General features: G+C 36.8%; 1 protein-coding gene and 1 long non-coding RNA gene across 2 annotated transcripts; one reads left to right on the plus strand and one right to left on the minus strand.

The window, feature by feature from the left end:
• The first annotated feature begins 479 nt into the window (after window positions 1-479).
• LOC134752149 (zinc finger protein OZF-like) lies at window positions 480-4666 on the plus strand. The gene is made up of 5 exons (XM_063687744.1): window positions 480-676; window positions 1214-1358; window positions 2550-2615; window positions 2905-2988; window positions 3524-4666. The coding sequence occupies exons 1-5, from the start codon at window positions 548-550 to the stop codon at window positions 4579-4581; spliced, it is 1482 nt and encodes a 493-aa protein (XP_063543814.1). The 5' UTR covers window positions 480-547; the 3' UTR covers window positions 4582-4666.
• A 1455-nt stretch (window positions 4667-6121) lies between these two features.
• LOC134752103 (uncharacterized) lies at window positions 6122-7527 on the minus strand. The gene is made up of 3 exons (XR_010128732.1): window positions 7317-7527; window positions 7032-7187; window positions 6122-6356 (listed from the first exon to the last, which is right to left on the minus strand). It is a non-coding gene; the product is annotated as an uncharacterized LOC134752103 (long non-coding RNA).
• Between the last annotated feature and the right edge of the window lie 5113 nt (window positions 7528-12640).

A 12640-nucleotide genomic window follows, 5' to 3' on the forward strand; every position in this document is an offset into this window, starting at 1 on the left:
GGGCCTTATCCGTGCACGTTGGACCCGGTTGCCGTGTCGCGAATCACGATCCTTCGATCCTACGGCCGCCAACCAAACATTTTCGTCGAGTCGAATCAACTCGAGTTTCAATTCGAATCAGCAGACGAATCAATTCGAATCATTCGAATTGGAAAAAAGTGGACTCGTCCCATCGCTATGCCATACGTAGTCATATTCGAACGCGACCACGTCTGAAAATGACGTTTTTTTTTACAAATCATGATTGCTGCATCTCTTAATACCGGTTTTAACAGCCAAGTTACAAAATAATATTTGTATCACTGAAGAAATTGTGTCTTAACACATTCATTTCAAAAATTATTGTTAATTATAGCTGACAAAAGGAAAATTATACTTGGCATTCAATGGACTTGGCTATAATTCTCCCTACAAATACAACCCTATTTCCCAGTGTCATGTCATTGTCAAATGTCAACTGTCAGGCAGTCTTTCTTTGATTGATTGTCAATAATTTGCCTATTTCACATTATAATTCAATAAAATTAACATTTTATTTGTTGTTACAATGGACATGAGCAATTCGTGTCGTTGTTGCCTGCTGCGGCCTCCTGAAAAAAACTTGAAGAAACCATATACACGTTTGGGAAAAACTGAAATATATTCGAATATGCTCAAGGAATGTTTCGAGATACATGTAAACTGACTTATTTAATAAATAATTTATGGTTTTTAAACGTTGATACTAAATTTCATTTGGCTTGGCATATACATTGAAATGAACGAAATAAAGTTATTATGTTTTCATACAATTCCACACATATCTGTAATGCACAATGAAAGCAAGACTGTATTTAAAATAAATAATTTTACACCATGTATGAAATAAAGCACCAGAAAATTAATAGAGGAATGTAGATAGAAGTTATTCTTAGACACAATTGATTTATTCTGATCGCAAGTGTAAAAAAATCACATAATGAATCACATCAAACTTCTACAGAATCTTAAATCTCTTACGTCATTTTATTGACTTTAACTTGTCTCAAAGTGAATTGATTGTAAACTCAATCAATGTATCTTTGCTTGTCCTCATATTTTAAAAAATGTCAAACCAATTGACATCCGGAAAACCTAATAAACTTGTGGTTGAGTCATACAACTTTCTGATAGGCCACCAACACTTTAAGAGTTATAATTAGTAGTTTTTTATGCTATGATTATTTATTTTCAGTTAACTTACCTGCCAAGTGATGACAAGTGTGGGATCTGCGAGGTGTGCGTGGGGCGGCTGCGGGACGCAAGCGACTTCAAGCTGCAAGTGCAGCGCAGCCAAGACAAGTTGCAATCATGTCTAAGGCGAAAGTGCCATGTTAAAGGTATTGTTTATATGGACATAAGATTGCTATTATCGTCATCCAACACAGACAAAGTCATGGGCAGAAACTTGTTTTGTATAAATCCGTCATTGCGCCGTGAGATACATTGGTACAAACAGCCCTTATAACACTTGTGTGTCTCGCGACTGGCAAATAAATCGTAAAAACTTGATTATATTCCTAATGAGGGCTACAGTTTTTGTGCTCACCAGTTGGCGCCACTAGATGTAGGTCCAGAAAAACAGATCTCAAAATTCTTCTACGCTTATTTTTATAAAATCAATACATTCTAATACACGCAAAGGTATTTTCATGTGTAAATGTGCCATTTTTTCAACCTGTTTAATATTGCATACATTTTAGTTGGCACTTTTTTTAAACCACTAACATTTATTGAGCTATATCTTTTGTTTACCATGATTTATCAAAGATGGACAACAATTTACCACAATTATGAATAAGAAGTAAAAATTCCCGATAAAAAAGCTTGAAACCCCCAAAACTTCTATGCATTTGACATTTTGAAAGACCTCCATCTACACTAGCGCCCCTAGCGGCAAAATTAAACGCGGAAGCCCTCATTATATGTTCCTCATGAATCTATGAATCACTGGGCCAAAGATCTTAAAACAATAGGTACAGAAAGTACCTAGTATTTGAAAATATCTATAAGTAAATAGATAAAATGCAATCTTTTGAGACAACAGCTCATATAAAATGCTGGCATTGCTGGCAATAACTGACGTCTCGTCTTATATTACCTATAATAATAATTCAGCCTATATACGACCCACTGATGGACATTGACCTCCTCTAATGCGCAACAGGGCTTGAGCTATAGTCCCCACGCTGGCCCAATGCGGGTTAGGGACTACACATTTGAATTTCTTCAGGCCTCGGGCCTCCTGTGGTAGAATGTCCTCGATCCCTGTAGGCCCCCGCGAACGGCAATGGTGAAAGGCTGGAGTGGGTTCAGTGGATAGGCCCCTCCTCCCTTTCCTAGCGAGAGCCGAAAGGAGCGGTGAGCGTCCCATATACCCCCCACGAATGACCTTCCCGCCCCCCGCTGCGGGACGGTGCATAAATGCATTCCCACTCCGTCAAAAAAAAACTTTTATAATTATAGGAAATTAAATATGTGACCATAACTAGCATACCTTGAAATGAGTAGCACACATACATTTGTTTCAGAAGAAGAAGATTCACCGAAGGCAGAAAAGTCAGAAGGTTGTAACGCTATTCAAGAGGAGCTTGTACGTACGTATTTTGCTACTTTTTTGAGGCTGTAAGTTATTATGGGTCTGCCTTTATCCCGAGCGATTAATAAGGAAATTGCGCTGTGCTTTTTTAGAAGGTATCTGAGTTATTGGTAATTAGTTTATTATATTACAATTTTATATACTTGATATAATCATAGAAAATAAGAATAAGTAAGACGAGTGCTCACTCCATACGTAAATAAATTCTCATTTATAAAAAAGTTTAAAGCGAGTTATGTGAAAGAACTATGGAAATTGTTTTCATTGATTGATTGAATTGCTTTCAGACGTTTCTATAGAAGTCAAGACGGAGGTGTCAGTTGATCCCTTACCGACGGCGGAGATTGAGGAGTTCAAGCTATTTATGACAGGTATGTGTGAGCAAAAGGCTAGGTGATGAATTGATAATAATACCAGTGTATATGCACTTTTGTTTTAAGCGACGTCGCTTTGCACGACTTTCCTTGGGTCAATTTAAGGTGGTCTGCCTCCGCTACCCCCAAAAAGGGAGGGACAATAACAGCTCCGGCGGTCCTGTCCGATTTCTGGTATTTTTTACCTATGGTCAGATTAAAAATCAAAATAAATATGTATTTATTTCATTCATTTGCGAGAATACGGATAGAGATCTAGGTCGTAGGATTAAAATACGTTCGCCGCATTTTAACCTGCATGCAGATATGCTTTTTTTACATTTACTTAGAAATTATTTACTTACTGTATACTAAATAAATAATCTGTGATCATTATAATTCTTTCTAAATAACTTCCCACGTAACATTAAACAGACAGAAGCCACCCATGAAAAATTTAATCATGCATACCTTACTACTTCGTCTTTACAAGTGCTAACAGATAGGAAAAGGTACCATTCCCACTTTTTATTTACAAAGTTTTTTGTTTCAGACCTCGAAAACCAGACATTAGATGTTTGCAAGCAGGAACCCCTGTTTGAAACTCCTGCAAATGAACGGAATCCTTATGTGACGTCACCAAAGAGTTGCATCAATGAGGGGTTTGGTCATGGCATGAAACTAAAAAAGGAACGAAAATTCCGGACAAGCGCAAGAAACAAAAACGCACCATACAATTGCGATACTTGCGGCAGACAGTTTAGGCGGGAAGTGGGGTTAAAAATTCACAAAAAAACTCACACTAGACAAGACTTTATTTGTGAAATATGCAACAAACAATTTAAATATAAATCACGTTTAGACTTGCATAAGAAATTTCACACTGGGGACAAATCTTTTTGGTGTGGAAAATGTAAAAAAAGATTTTCAGACAAGTCTAGCTTGAACAAACATAAACGCACACATAATGGTGAAAAACCCTTCACGTGCGATATATGCAAGGCAAGATATACTCAAAAACAAAACCTCATTTCGCATATGGCGTTACACACGGGTTTGGGACATTTTCGCTGCAAATTATGTCCAGTTAAATTTACGGATCAAAAAAGTTTAAGGACACATATTAGAAAAAATCACATTAATCATACCTGCGATGAATGTCAAAGAGTGTTCTGCTATAGAGGCGAATTAATTAGGCATATGAATATACATTATAAGCGGACTATTTATGCTTGCGATATTTGCGGTTTGACACTTGCGACTAAGAATAGTTTGCGGCGGCATAAAATAGTTCACACCGGTGAGAGAGCACACACCTGCGAAATGTGTAACAAACAATTTCGTCACAAGCACGGCCTGAATGCTCACATATTAACACACACGGGCGAGAGACCACACTGCTGCGAAGTGTGCGGCAAACTATTTGCACAAAAGAATAACTTAAGGAAGCATTTGGAAATACACGTGGAAGGAAAAATATATGCGTGCGAACTTTGTACCAAATCGTATTCGACTTCAGAAGGTTTAAGGCAGCACAGGCGAACTCACGTGAAGAATAAACCTCAAGTTAAACCTTTAGGCAAAAGGCAAAAAGAAAAAGACATCATTTAAGTTGTAAAACTTTCACGTCCTATTACTTGCCATCTCATGCTTACACACTAATATTTATAGTGAGTAAATTGTGTTATTTATATGATTACACTTGTTTTATTTTTCTTTCTACTTACGCTTTCCATTTCTGTGTAATACAGGCCAGGCTTTGTCGTGTGCCCATAATCAGGCGTAATCTAACATACTTTTGTACACGAACATATATTAAATTATTATTGAAAGAGATATATCTACTATTATTGACAATTTTAGTTAAAATCAACTCCCCCATGTTGTATTACTTACTTCACTGGCTCAGTGACCCAAAATGATCTTGGCCTCTGACACAAGAGAGCGCCATTCTGCCCTATTTTGCGATTCCGAGGGCGAACAGGTCTTTTAGGGCTTCATCACTCCAGCGGTATCTGGGACGCCCAGACCGACGTTTTCCGCCCGGGTGCCCTACACCTACATATGCTGTTCTCACAGCACGATTCTCTCCCATCCTCTTCAGGTGACCAAGCCAGCCGAGTCGTGTGGCTTTGATCTCGCCAATTATATTGGGCACCGCAACCAGCTCCTCTAGCTCCCTATTCTTCCTACGCTTCCATGTGCCATCTTCATCTCCGATAGGCCCCAGAATCTTCCGCCAAATTTTCCTCTCCGCCACTATGAGCTTGTTCTCTTATTTCTGAGTCAGCGTCCAAGCTTCACATCCATATATCAAAGTTGGTCTAATTACAGTCTTGTAGACTCAAATCTTGGTCGGTCTACAGATCAGCTTGGACAATAAAACTCGATGGAGCGCTGCCGAGCATCTTGTATTAGTTTTAATTTATTTTTTATATGTTTTTAATTTTAATTGGTTGCCCTGAAAACAGCGCCATGGCTAAGAATGATGGTCATCGGCATATGCTGAGTGGCATATTTTGGTAGTTATTATAGGTTAAGCTTGTACGGTAACACCTCCAGTGAATGAACACTTAAGCATTTGTCCAAGTTTGAAAAATCATTTCTCAGCATTCATTAATAGGTAATTGGAATAATTACCTGCAATTGACTAAGTCCCGCAGTAAGCTCAAGAATGCTTGTGTTGCGGGTACTCAGACACCGACAATACGAGTATAATATACAAATACGTAAATACATAGAAAACATCCATGACTCAGGAACAAATATCTGTGCTCATCATACAAATAAATGCCCTCACCGGGATTCGAACCCAGGACCATCGGCTTCATAGGCAGGGTCACTAGGCCAGATCGGTCGTGTTACATTCACTGCCCCCAACGCACATGTGCGTTCACCGTCATACAAGTTTGTTTCTAGGTCACGCCCCCTGGCAGTGAATGCGTTAAGGCGTTTAATTTATAAATATAAAGGTTTAAATCAATAAAGTAATTAAAACTTTGTGATATTTGTTTTTATTTTATTTATCATTGACCATTGAAAAAGGTACGTATCGGATAGTGTGATATACATCGTTTGAGGTTTTATTTCATAAAGAGACTAATAAAATAACTATCGATAAATAGTCTTGTTCACTCCCTACATTCCGCACCTAAAATTCCGGGCCCTGCTTATAAGATTAATTGCCAAAAACAGGGTTAAATTATTGATTAAAGATAAATCATCGCTCTTTGTTAAGTTCTAACGATATTTTTATGGGCAGTTCCCAGTCTTCTTATTTGGATCTTCTGATACGGCGATACGGGTACCGGCATGCGCAAACCACATCATGATTATCTTTTCAAACTGTTCATCAGTTGAAGATGGAAAACTTTCTTTTACTGCGGCTGAAAATAAAACAGTTTGTTATTAAATCTATTTTGAAACTGCCTACACGTTTATTAAAACCTCACTTAGACCACGTCTTAGAGCATTTAATAACCGGAGTCGCCTTTAAGAGCTTATCCCTCTGCCGAAAACCTTGCACAATGGTGCATAAGTACTTTTGTACGGACTGACAAACTATCTGACAGCTATTTGTACGTTACCATACATTTGACGTGCCCCTCCCCCGTTTTGTACAGAAAATTACAGACAAGGCGTCTCCAGTTACTAAATGATTTAAGGACCGCGTACATCATTAATACAACAAAAAAATTCTTCTACTTTTCCTAATCAGAATACGATACCGAATATGCCCTTAAACGGATCCCCGCTATTTTTGTTACATCCAGAATATTTAAAAAGCCCACTTAAAAAAAACAGATTTTATAGTACTATCGCGATTCAGTTGCATTTTAAACGGCATTGTTGCTTTGCCACGCGCCAAATTTGGAAGCTTAGAGCCCGTCACAATAGAGACAATGGCTTTTGTTTAACAGATTAATTACTGTCTTAGGCGAAAAAATCATTTGAGAAGATGAAGACTATACAATTTCCTATTCTATGCTACATCCCACAAGCAACTTAATATACAACATGTGGAAATTTTACATTGGTATATAAAATAATTCTAAACCCACCTTTAATTACGTCCATAGTAAGTAATCCACACGGCTTGTAATTATTTTTCTATCCCGTCCATGAGCAGTATTGGGTTAGGTCATTAGTAAATACCTTCTCCATCTGTTGCCACATTCTTTCTCTGTCGCCCCTCCGGAATATTTCAAATACTGAAACTGTAATGAAATACGAACTGATCAATCGTGCAAATAAGGCGTTTACAATTCTTTGCGTATGCATATAATTACAATTTCAATAATGGTTTAATTACTACAAAATAAAACATGAATAAAACCGATACATACCAATTGATTTTTCATTATTTCACTCTGTTTTATTTCTAGTTCAAGTTTTTCCAAGTCCTCTAATGTTTTAAGCGTTATAAGTGGCAATCGATGACATAATGAATCTGCGTTATTTTGTTCGTTTAAACTAAACACGGCCATTCTTTTTTCAATTATTTCGACTTTGCTCAGTGTGTAAGTTGCTAAAGTTTTCAACTGGATTAGGGATTCAGCAATATAACCTGAAAATGGAAAGCAATATAAGTATTAAAAATCAGTATCATCCTTCCTAGCGGTTTTACTCGTTTGTTCAGTCCGAGTACGCTTTGGGCATGCCTAATTCGACAGGGTTATTACATTGGAGCAACTTTCATATGTCCTCCGTAACCCTTACACCAGTAGCCTGTGTATCAAAACTTACAAGCCGTGCTTAATACTAGCTTGTTTTGACAGTAATTTTGTATGGATTGCCATGGATAGGCACTTGTAATACAATAAGGCTTATATGTTTTGATAACTAGACCTGTGCTGGGTAAGAGTATTGGGTATTCTATTATACAGTACTTGGGTACGTACTGTGATATTTCAAACACTAGATTGTTAACAATAAAATCAACTTATTGCAAGTTGTTAACAATTTAGTGCCAGACTTTTGGTAGCGTATGAGAACTTGAGAATGCATCATAAAAAAAACTTGTCTATTTTTATACGGTATGTTTAGTAGGATCATACCGCTCCGGAGAAGCTGCTTCATTTGATGCTGGGTCATCAATTAGTAAGTCTAAAGGAGGCGATTTTATAGTACCTACATCTGTGTTAAAAGGCCAACTTAAAATCACCCGAAACCAGCGAGCGCGCGGTTATGAAAACCATTTGCGAAGGGCGAAGCAGCGGTGAGTTGTCTCAGACAGCAAGGTCATGTCTTATTGACGTGAATTATGAATGCAAACGTCATGTTTCACGTGACGATGTCACAAATTTATCGTCATTATTGACATCATCACTTGACGTCATTTTGATACATATGTTGACGTGATTTAAGACTGTAAGAACAAATTAAGATACTTTCTATGAAAATATTTTAATTTGTGTTATTTCAAGCACCACCACCAATCACACCCACCACAAGCCTTCAGGAAATTTTCATATACTTGGAAATTTCGACCCATGCCACCGTGACCGGTGGCCGAGTGGTTCAGGCACCTGTCCGGTAACTAGAGGACGCTGGTTTGATTCCAGCTCTAAACACTGGAGGTTTTGGTCATTTTTTCCTTCGTATATGACATTTATTTCGGTAATTGTGATTTAAGACGTTGTACAAAGGCGTCGAGACGAGAGGTTGGGTTGTCATAGTTCACATCTTTATACTAACGTCTACGTTTTAAGTACTGACGTCATGTTTAACGTGGCGATGTCATCATTATTGACGTCACGACATGCCATCGTTTAAGACGTAAAAAGACAACGAGAGGGCATTAAGTACTGACGTCACGTTTTACGTGCGATATCACAAAGGGCGTGCCGGGATAAGCTAAGTGATTCTGCCCCCGAAGAATTTGGGCTTGTAATTTTTATGGTTGGTGTGGCTCTACACCAGTAATTATTGTGCAAAATTTGAGCACCCTAAACATTAGTTTTTGTAAAAAAAAAAAAAAAACGAAAAATCATTGTTCATTGATAACTTTTTTTCTAGTTAACCGATTTTAGTATAATTCACATATGTTGTACATTGAGTCAAGATAATTATATGACATAATAATATTTTCATTATGTCATAGCAAAAAATAAAATAAAAGCTGACTAAACTTTTTTAAATTTGTTTTAATTACTTACAGGTTAGAGACCGCTCTAGTTTTTTCACCAATAGTACACCCACTAATAAACTACATGTATTTTTTTCAAAATTTTATCTGAGGGAGAACATAGAGATATCTTTACATACATTTCCTAGACTCGCCTTAATATAAAATACGAAATGTGTGAAACCTCTTTAGAGAAACGTGCAGATTGCATACCTATTTAATACTGGCCACTTATATGTCGCTGCGTTAAAAAAAAAAAAAAAAAAACATTAGTATTGCAGCGGAATATTTAATTAACTCTTTTAACAAAGAAACACTTTGAGCTTTGTTTTAGATTAGATTTTTTACTTTTAAACTTTTTTTTTAATTTAACGTAACGAAATGTAAGTGGCCAGTATTAAGTAGGTATGCAATCTGCACGTTTCTCTAAAGAGGTTTCACACATTTCGTATTATGTTATATTAAGGCGAGTCTAGGAAATGTATGTAAAGATATCTCTATGTTCTCCCTCAGATAAAATTTTGAAAAAAATACATGTTGTAGTTTATTAGTGGGTGTACTATTGGTGAAAAAACTAGAGCGGTCTCTAACCTGTAAGTAATTAAAAAAAAATTTAAAAAAGTTTAGTCAGCTTTTATTTATTTTTTTGCTATGACATAATGAAAATAGTATTATGTCATATCATTATCTTGACTCAATGTAAAACATATGTGAATTATACTAAAATCGGTTAACTAGAAAAAAAGTTATCAAAGAACAATGATTTTTCGTTTTTTTTACAAAAACTATAATGTTTAGGGTGCTCAAATTTTGCACAATAATTACAGGTGTAGAGCCACACCAACCATTAAAATTACAAGCCCAAATTCGTCGGGGGCAGAATCACTTAGCTTATCCTGGCACGCCCTTTATCGTCATTATTGACGTCACTTGCACAAGTTTACAGACGTATCTGTTCACGTCCAGTATACGTTTCACGGCGACGTCTACTGGTCCTTATGTATCATGTGTTTATTAGACGTCACACGACGTCGTCGTTGGGATGACGCTGGTATAACGTATTAAATTGACGTCACACTACATCGTTATTCCACGTCGCATGACGTCATTGGAATGTCAAACGACGTCGTTAATAGACGTCGCGAGACACCTCTAGTAGAACGTCTATAGACGTCATCGGGAAGACGTCAACGTCATAGTGTACACGTCTATCGACGTCATGCCATGCCGATGACGTCTGTAGATGTCATTGGAAACACATCTACCGACATCGTTGAAAACCGCCAGCAGACTTCACAGAAATCATCACGCCATGCCTAATGATAAATGGCCTAATGACGTAATGGTGATTATAGTGACGTTACATTACGTCCGTGCTAGCATTTTCAGTCGTTCGTAGACATGTTCCCAAAGACCTAATTGTATCTGAAACAAAACAAAAGTGTATGCAATAAAAATATTTATTTATTAAACATTTAACCAAAAAATCTCACAGAGAACTCAAAAAATAATTTAAAATTCTTTACAGTGCAATTTTTTTTAAGATGACTGGTGCCGCTTAGGTGCTCACTAGTGAGCGTCAGAATGGCGGGTGGACCTCAGCAATTTCAACGAAATATTTATAAACATGTTGTACCTTCTGTGTACCTCAGTATACCTTTAATAGAAACCCGTGTACCTCTTCCTAAAACGAGATATTTAACAAAAAAGGTCCTCCCGCCATTCTGAAGTCAGGATGTACCCTTGTACCCTTATTCACTAGGGTCACAGAATTGGAGAATCGCTAGAAGTTAGATTCTTTGACACTAAAATATATAATATAGCACTGTGCAACAACATGAAATGATCATAAACATCATGGCAATTTGTGTTTAAAACAAATAATTTTTGTATTTTGTAAACATATTTCTTTAATAGTTAAAACAGAACAATTGGCCGAACATATAGGGTTATTTACCCACTTTTTATAGTTACCACCAAGCTGTTAACAGTGGTAACTACTGGGTATATTTTTTCAAAGAAGTTACCACTGTTACCAGTGGTAAAAGGTAGGATTTATTTTTCCCAGTAGTTACCACCTAATTTTGTTAGTTCAATACTAATAAAAACAGTATAAATACAGGATGATTTTTATAGTCACGTGCAATAATTTACGGCGTGAATATGTAAGTCATAATGAACAACTTTTACTACGGTAAAAGCCTAGAAAGTTAATTATTTATTAAATAACATCTAGCTTGATCGAATGTAGGAATAGGATGCAGTCCCTACAAGTCCAACAACAACTTTTAAAATATTTTTAACAGACTGATATGACTGTCAAATAATAACACAAAAGTATCAAGACTGGAAAGTTACATGTAAGACACGACGCCGCAAAAAAAGTTTGCCGGGCATTTTTTGTTGTCACTATTCGTATTGTTTACGCCTAATGACCGTGGCAAGTAGAATCCCGCCATGGTATATGAAATGTTCTCATTATACCAAGACAAACACAGTGCATATAATCTGTGGGGAAACAGGTGACCCAGCCAATACCTATCTATTTCGATTTAGAGAGAAATACCAAGGCGATGGTCTTCGTCAGACTGTAATCCAAACGACTCGTCTTTTCTCAACGCGCTGTCAAGGTCGTCGATTACTACACGACGTTCCACGTAATTTCCGTTGCAAATACATTTATCGCAACTAGAATACCCGTTATGTGGTTTTACACATTTTAAATATGAACGAGCAGGTATGTCACAAACAAACCATCTGACCGAAACAGTAAATAGTTTTCCATTATAACAAGTTTCAGACTGCATAAATAAGATCTTTCAATTCGTTTATGAAGGGTTTCAAGGAATTTGCTACTGGAGAAGGTTATGAATTTCTGCAAAAGATACCTATAGCACAACGCTAGCTTTAAAACCATAAACATCAGCTAAAATTGGCCAAAATTCCGTGTTAGAGCTTTTGATAATCGGTAATCCATCAATATTAAATGATAATTTTATCTCATTTACAGCGTTTTGAAATGCAATTGGTAAAACTGATTGTAACAAAGTTTTGAAGCCGAAGTATAAAAATTCACCATTCTCTAAAAGTAATATGTTACTTTTATTTGATGTACTTATTCATTAATTAGTGTTCTTGTAACAGAAGGGACTTCAGGAAATTGTAATTTTAAGAACTTTAACAGCGACGATAAGGCAACATGTGAAATATTATATTATACAGACCAAGATCTAAAGAAACTTTGTAAATCCTGGTGATAATTTTTTGCATTAGAAACCAGTATGTCTTTTATTGACAATACTCAAAAAAATTCAATCTGCAAAATTTTAAACATCTCGTTAAATCCCCAAACTTGGTCCCAAGCTATTCTGCCTATCAATTATGGCGGGCTGGGTATTCGCTCCACGGGGGACCTGGCTCTCCCTGCTTTTCTCTCATCTGTGCATAGCACCGTCAGTCTCATCAGTGATATTCTTAACGTCCTCAATCCCACTGATTTGATAGTGACGGGCTTGGCAGAAGCGGAGTCTACATGGGGAGCCA

This window comes from Cydia strobilella, chromosome 24, assembly GCF_947568885.1.
Source record: "Cydia strobilella chromosome 24, ilCydStro3.1, whole genome shotgun sequence".
In the NCBI taxonomy this organism is placed as follows: Eukaryota; Metazoa; Arthropoda; class Insecta; order Lepidoptera; family Tortricidae; genus Cydia; species Cydia strobilella.